Raw genomic sequence first — 8421 nt, 5'->3', positions numbered from 1 at the left:
ACCGGCAGTGATGTGGAAAGTCAAAAAATGCACTGAAAAATAGGAATTTTTTTAGTACCAGGAGAGGTCCCACCGGGCAACTACACGGTCGCGTGATTTTTCACGCGAAAAACGCACGCTTTGCGGCCATCGGTGCTCGAACCCCTAACCTCCTGCGTCGCGTCTTTGGCGCCTAACCACTCCACCTGCAAGCTCTTTATGGCAAAATGAGATGTTCGTCCTAGCCATTTATGTTCATCTTATGTTGAAATGAGTATTTGGGACCCTAAAAGAATTTAAATGAAAAAGTTGTCAACTACAAAGTTTTATAACTTTTCGAGATCTACAACTTTCATTTTGGTAGTTTCTCCATCCGGGGTCGTTTATAAAATTTGAATTTTAAATTTGAGAAATTCAAACGTAGTTTTCAATGACAAGATATTTTCAAATGAAAAAGTTGTCAACTACAAAGTTTCATAACTTTTTGTGGTCTACAACTTTTTGTTTTTGCTGTTTCTCCATCCGAGGTCATTTAAAAAATTCAAATTTTAAATTTTTGAAAATTTAAACATAGTTTTTCTTGACAAGATGATTTCAAATCAAAAAGTTGTCAACTACAATGTTTCATAATTTGTTGGGATCTACAACTTTCATTTTGGTAGTTTCTCCGTTCGAGGTCATTTATAAAATTTGAATTTCAAATTTTAGAAATTCAAACGTAGTTTTCCTTGACAAGATGATTTCAAATCAAAAAGTTATCAACTACAAAATTTCATAACTTTCTGAGGTCTACAACTTCTATTTTGGTAATTTGATCATTTACTCATCCGACATAGTGGTAGTAACATTGTTCACAAATGTTATGTAAATTTTATGAACAATGTTACTACCACTTTATCGGATGAAGAAATGGCCAAAATAAAAGTTATAGATCTTGATAAGTTCTACAACTTTTATGTTTATAACTTTTTCAGTTGAAATCATTTAATATTCCAAAATGACGTTCGAAATTGTTTTTTTTTTAAATTTAAAATTCAAATATATAAAACACAGTCACATGAAAAGATTGATAAAATAATAGCTATAACAAAACAATAAATTGATAGAGCATGATTTTAGAAATTTTTAGAAAAAAAATTATTAAATTTGAAGTTAGTACGAGGGAGAAAGAATAGTTACAAGTTTTAGCCAGAGATTAAAAAGAGAAATCAGAGTTTTTCAATAATTTTAAAATTTAATTTCAATCAGCATTTTGAAGTAGTAAATGATTTCAAATAAAAAAGTTGTCAACTATAAAGTCGCATAACTTTTCGAGATCTACAATTTTTGTTTTGGGTGTTTTTCCATTCGATGTCATTTGAAAAATTCAAATTTTGAATTTTAGAAAATAAACGTAATTTTCGTTAGATCGATGATTTTAAATGAAAATATTTGTACATCCAAATGATCTCAAATTAAAAAAGTTTGATCAACAAAGTTGTAGATCTCGTCGAGTACCACAACTTTGATATAAAGTTCGTCTTCATCGGACATGATATGAGAAACTTATAAAGTTTTCTTGCAGCATATCATTGTCGGTTCAAGCCACGAACTGACAGTGATAGTATCAGTATCGGTTTTTGGCTAAAACCGGCAGTGATGACCCATCATCACTGCCGGTTCTTGGCTAAAACCGACAGTGATATAAATCGACAGTGAAGACTCGAATATCAGTGTCGGTTGGGCTATCCGTGTCCTATCACTATCGGTTTTAGTGAAAAACCAACAGTGATGGCACTGTCGGTTTCGCAAAATTTAGTAGTAATGGGGCCGGCAGTAATGTCCAATTCTATAGTAGTGCAGCGCATGGGCCAAGGCACGTATACAATCTACAATTTTTAATAGTAAGTTAGTAATACACATTTTTATTCTTATTAGTTAGGATAAGGTTAAAACTTGTCACTGTTCAACCGTTGGTTAAACTGTTCAAAAAGTGAACTATGATCTTGAGGTATTTGTTGTCTAGTCCAATAATCTAAATAAGCTTGTCACTGAAATATATGTGTATTCACCCGTGCAATCTCCTATAAGAGGTATAACGTGGAAAATCAAGAGATGAACTCTCATATTAGTCTGTTCGTTTCGGCTTATACGATCGTGGATTATAAACAGCAACAATATTTTTCTCTTACACCAAATCAGCCAGTAATATTTTTGGCTTATAATCCATAATCATTTCAGCCGAAACAAACAAGCTTATAATCCACGATTGTTTGTGGACCTCTCCCGTTATAATGCACGAGCACATTTACTTATTCCGATAAACTGGAAAGCACATTACATACTGACAACCGTACGTAGCACACATGACTCAAAACACGTAAACAAAAACCTAAAAATATTAAAAAAAACACATGTGCCACACAACAAAGCAAACCTTAGTGGCTTATTTTAACTCCGATGGATACTAGCCAACAAATATATTTTTTTTCTTATAATAAATTAGTCAACAAGACTTTCAACCATGGTTTATCAGCCAAATCAACAGAGCATTGATTACTGGGCGGGGGACAGACACAATCATATCGCACAGGCGATCGACTTACAACACCAAATAGGCGGAAACAGCATGGCTTCTTGGACACTCCATGCATGCATGCATGCATGTTGCTCTAAATAATCACAACTTTTTTCTTCCTGCCAGTGTTGGATTCTCACGTCAACGTCATACGGTCTGTTTGTTTTATAGTAAATGATCGTGGATTATTTATTGCTGGCTAGTTTGATATAAGAGAAAAATATTATTTCAGCTTATAATCCACAATCGGATACGAGCAAGCGAACATGATAGCTGTTGACACCGATCCCATGCATCATTAAACGTAGTAATCACTGTCTCTCCGGTGGTCAAAACATCCTCCTGGGAGAAAGAGATAAGAGCAAGGCTAATAATACAGCCGGCTTGCTGGCTGTAAGGTTCCTTGCAGCCTTCTTTCAGTCCACTCATACAGTAGTCAGCTCTTTACAGTTAATACATGGCCCACTTGTCTCTCTCACAGACTTTCTTGGTTCTTGTGCCCAAGCCGACTGTAAGCTTACAGCCCGCTTCTCCTCTCTCTCCTCCCCTCTCTCTTCCACCTCAGTATTTAGTCGGCTTACAACCTGCTATTATACTTGCTCTAAGAGAAAGAAACCCCATAGGTGGTTGTTACGTTTTTACTATTACCTTGGTGCTTGGAGAGGCACAGTAAGTTATTGGGTTCCTTGAAAATTTAACACTGCCTCACTATAAACAGGGGTGTGCCATTTTTCTTCAATTCAATAGAGACTGGCAGACTGCCAATAACATAAAAAAAAGAGAGACTGCCAAACTGGCAAGAGTTTCTCTTCAATACAGACCTTGTTTAGCTGGGTGAAATTTGGGAATTTGGCTATTGTAGCACTTTCGTTTTTATTTGGCAATTAGTATTCAATCATGGACTAATTAGGCTCAAAACGTTCGTCTCGCGATTTCCAACCAAACTGTGCAATTAGTTTTTTTTCCATCTATATTTAATGTTCTATGCACGTATCGCAAGATTCGATGTGATGGGTACTGTAGCATTTTTTGGAAAAACTTTTTGAAACTAAACAAGGCCACAGAGGTAGCAACAGTAGTACTGGAGTGCCATTATTATTATTTTAAATAAACAGGGAAAACACATTACATACGATGACAATCGTACATAGCACACATGACTCGAAACATGAACACCAAAAACCGAAAACAAAAAAGATACATGTGCCACACACAACAAGCAAGAACCGGTACCGTAGTGCGTGGCTTATTTAACTCCGAGCGATACTAGAGTACTGGACAGGACAAACACACAATAGCACGCGCGATCGACTTACAACACACCAAATAAGCAAGGAAACATGGCTTGGACACTCCATGCATGCATGCATCTTGTTGTAACTATATAATCAGAGTTTTTCTTCCTTCGAGTGTTCGATTTTCACGTCATAGCTGTTGACACCACGGTAGATCCCATCATTAAACGTAGTAAACACTGTCTCTCCAGTGGTCATATCATCCTCCTGGGAGTAAGAGAAGGGAACCTCGCAGGTGGCCTGTGCTGCCACCACGCTTACTTTTACCTTGGTTCTTGGAGGCACAGTAACTTCATACTCTGTGTTGTTCTCCTCCGTGACCTGTTTGGACTCGCCCCAATTGTACGAGGCACTAAACTCACTTTCAATCTCAACCTTCTCACTTGCAACTTCTGGGACTCCAGCTTCAATGGTGGTTCTGACACCAAACATCATGGAGACACAGGAGTCCCACTTACTTTCCTTGGTGAGAGTATACTTGAGGCCTAGCGTCATCTTGTCCTCTCTGCTGCCATGGTTAACTGCCTCCCTAGAAGTCAGAGCGATGATCTTCTTGTCATGAATCTTAGCCTCCCTGGTGTGGTACACGTCGTTGAAAATCTTCCGAGAAAGAACAGCTTCTTCCACTGTCAGGTATGTCTCTGGGGCCATGTAGTAAGAAGAGGCGTTGATGCAACTTTGTTTGTGATGGGTGATCAACCTGCGGCAATAGAGGCCGTCACTACGTAAAAAACGGTTTGTAGCAACGGGACAAATTTTTTATAAGGGCGGCTGGTGATGGAGCCGCCCCTACAGTGGCGTGCTCGGGAGCCCAGAGGCCAGCCGCCCCTACAAATGGAACAGCAGGGGCGGCTGGTCATACGAGCCGCCCCTACAAATGGGTCAGATTTGTAGGGGCGGCTCACTCACCAGCCGCCCCCGGTATTGCTATTTGTAGGGGCGGTCGGTGATTGAGCCGCCCCTACAAATGCCCTCGTATAAATACCTCCGATTTGTAGGGGAGGCTCTATCACCGGCCGCCCCTACAAATGTCCCACATATAAAGCAAACTGTAGCACCTTCTTCCTCCTCGGGTCTAATATGATCTCGCTAGGGTTTGTTCCCGATCTTTCGATGAGAGGTGTGGGATAACTCGATTGATGGGTGGAGACGACGTTCACGGCCCGACTACAGCCTTCCAAGCTGCGCCTTAGCAACCGATACACCACCTCCAATGGCTACCGCGATCTTGTGGAGCGCGTCACCCGGCCACTAGGGCACTCGTCCTGCAAGCAATCGAAGAACTAGCAAGAACAAGTATAGCAAGTACTGAATTACTAGATGTAGATGAAAGTTTCAAACTCAATCTCAATTAAGGTGGGGTTCCGAAGACAAGAAGACGGGCCGCTGATCCAGCATGCGCGCTTACAAGCAAGTAGCGAGAGCTAAACTTGATCTAAACAAAACCCGACTATTCTTGGTGGCGGCTAAGGAGTATATGAAGGTGGAAGGACGACCACCAGGGTGTTGGGGTCGTTCTCCAACCCTAGGACGTGTCCCTAATGGACCCAACTTGATACACGGCCCATTGGACCAAACTAAGGTGACGCAGCACCTTTGGACAGACAAGCTCTCAGTTGTAATTCAGTCATTGCGGCCGCCTCAAAACAGATATGGACTTGATTCTAGATCCATACGAAAATAGACTTCATAAGGATTCTATGAAGTACTTGAACTCCCCAATCCGAGTCCGTATGCGACCGTGGTGACCATCACAAGTTGGAGCTATCCTGGAGTCCTAATTCAGCCTCCGTGAATCCTTGTCCCTTTGGTCCTCTCCCTGGTTCCTAACCAAAACAAGAGTGCACGCGTCTCCATGGTCTAAATATGATGGACAGGAACTCAAGAGTGAACTTACTTGATGATTAATGTGACGAGCACGGGCACGAGTAATAGGATCAGAAACTGGTACTCGTGTCGGCATGGATGTATCGTTGGTGTTGATGTCCTCATCATCCTCCCCTTCTTGCATTTGAGGCCTCCTCGACTCAAGCTCGTCTTCTTCTCCCAAATATGGCTTCAAATCTGCAATGTTAAATGTGGGACTAACCCCAAATTCTGCAGGCAGATCGAGTTTATATGCATTATCATTAATTTTCTCTAACACTTTAAATGGTCCATCAGCCCTAGGCATCAATTTAGACTTTCTGAAATCAGGAAACCTATCCTTTCTCAAGTGCAACCAAACTAAATCTCCAGGTTCAAATATTAGTTCCTTTCTACCTTTATCACCAGCAAACTTATATTTAGCATTCATACGCTCTATGTTTTCTTTAGTTGTTTAATGCAGTTTTAACATCAATTCAACACGCTTAGTAGCATCAAAATTTAGTTTTTCAGAAGATGGCAAAGGCATCAAATCAATAGGAGCACGAGGCAAGAAACCATAGACAATCTGAAATGGGTTCATCTTTGTAGTAGAATGCAACGAACGATTATAAGCAAATTCAATATGAGACAAACAATCTTCCCACATCTTAATGTTCTTCTTTAAAACAACCCTTAACATAGTAGACAAAGTTCTATTGACAACTTCAGTTTGACCATCGGTTTGGGGATGACATGTAGTAGAAAACAAAAGCTTAGTCCTCAGTTTTCCCCATAAAGTCTTCCAAAAATGACTAAGAAATTTAGCATCACGATCAGAAACAATTGTGTTGGGCACACAATGCAAACGAACAATTTCTTGAAAGAACAAATCAGCAATATGAGTAGCATCATCCGTTTTATGATAGGGTATGAAATGTGCCATCTTAGAAAATCTATCAACAACCACAAACACACTATCATGTCCCTTCCTAGTCCTTGGCAAACCCAACACAAAATCCATAGAAATATCTTCCCAAGGAGCACTAGGAACAGGTAGAGGCAAATACAAACCATGTGGATTTAACCGTGACTTAGCCTTTTGACATGTCATGCAACGAGCAACAAACCTCTCCACATCTCTTCTCATCTTTGGCCAAAAGAAATGACCAGCAAGTATGTCCTCCATTTTCTTAGCTCTAAAATGCCCCATCAAGCCACCTCCATGCGCTTCCTGCAGCAACAACAAACGAACAGAGCTAGCTGGAATGCATAGCTTGTTAGCTCTAAACACAAACCCATCACTAAAGATGAATTTGTTCCAACCTTTCCCATCTTTACAATGCAGCAACACATTTTTAAAATCAGCATCATTAACGTATTGGTCCTTAATTATTTCTAATCCAAAGATTTTGTAATCAAGTTGATTCAGCAAGGTATATCTCCTAGATAAAGCATCAGCAATAATATTCTCTTTTCCTTTCTTGTGCTTAATAACATAAGGAAAAGATTTAATAAATTCAACCCACTTAGCATGTCTACGGTTCAATTTCCTTTGACTACGAATATGCTGCAAAGACTCATGATCAAAATGAATAACAAACTCTTTGGGCCACAAGTAATGCTGCCATGTTTCTAATGTGCGAACAAGAGCATACAATTCCTTATCATATGTAGAATAATTTAGAACAGGCCCGCTCAATTTTTCACTAAAATACGCAACAGGTTTGCCTTCTTATAACAAAACACCACCCAGTCCAATTCCGCTAGCATCACATTCAAGCTCAAAAGTCTTATTAAAATCAGGAAGTTGGAGGAGAGGTGCATGTGTCAACTTACCTTTCAGCATATTGAAGGAATTCTCTTGTACTTTGCCCCAACTAAAAGGCACTCCCTTCTTTGTAAGCTCATTCAAAGGTGTAGCAATGGTACTGAAGTCCTTCATAAATCGGCGATAGAAACCAGCAAGTCCTAGGAAACTCCACACTTGTGTGATAGTCTTTGGTACAGGCCATCCATGTATAGCTTCTACCTTGGCTTGATCAACCTCAATTCCCTGTGGAGTCACAACATAGCCAAGAAAAAGACACTCGATTGGTGCAAAAGGTGCACTTCTCAAGGTTACCAAATAAACGTGCATCTCGTAAAGCATTAAAAACAGCACGTAAGTGATCAAGATGTTCATCCATAGATTTGCTGTAAATCAATATATCATCAAAGTAGACTACAACAAATTTTCCAATGAAAGCACGCAGAACCTCGTTCATTAACCTCATGAAGGTACTAGGTGCATTAGTTAACCCAAAAGGCATGACTAACCACTCATATAAACCAAATTTAGTTTTGAAAGCAGTTTTCTATTCATCTCCCAATTTCATATGAATCTGGTGGTACCCACTTCGCAAATCAACTTTGGAAAACACAATAGCACCACTCAGTTCATCAAGCATATCATCCAATCATGGAATAGGGTATCGATATCGAATGGTGATATGATTAATAGCTCTACAATCAACACACATACGCCATGTTCCATCTTTCTTAGGCACTAAAATGATAGGAACAACACAAGGACTAAGGGACTCACGCACATAACCTTTGTCGAGTAGTTCTTGCACTTGTCGCTAAATTTCCTTCGTTTCTTCCAGATTAGTCCTGTATGGCGCACGGTTTGGCAAAGATGCACCAGGAATAAGATCAATTTGGTGCTCAATCCCTCGTATTGGTGGCAGCCCCGCTGGTATC

General features: G+C 39.8%; 1 protein-coding gene across 1 annotated transcript; it reads right to left on the bottom strand.

Moving 5' to 3' along the window:
• Positions 1-3924: 3924 nt before the first annotated feature.
• Positions 3925-4482, bottom strand: LOC136503268 (uncharacterized). The gene has a single exon (XM_066498401.1). The coding sequence runs from the start codon at positions 4480-4482 to the stop codon at positions 3925-3927; it is 558 nt and encodes a 185-aa protein (XP_066354498.1).
• Positions 4483-8421: the final 3939 nt, after the last annotated feature.

This window comes from Miscanthus floridulus, chromosome 14 (genome assembly GCF_019320115.1).
Source record: "Miscanthus floridulus cultivar M001 chromosome 14, ASM1932011v1, whole genome shotgun sequence".
Classification (NCBI taxonomy): Eukaryota; Viridiplantae; Streptophyta; class Magnoliopsida; order Poales; family Poaceae; genus Miscanthus; species Miscanthus floridulus.
This window is presented reverse-complemented; position numbering and strand designations above follow the sequence as displayed.

Bases quoted from the DNA above. Each gene is read 5' to 3' on its own strand.
- LOC136503268 (XM_066498401.1), bottom strand. From the start codon at position 4,482: ATGGCCCCAGAGACATACCTGACAGTGGAAGAAGCTGTTCTTTCTCGG.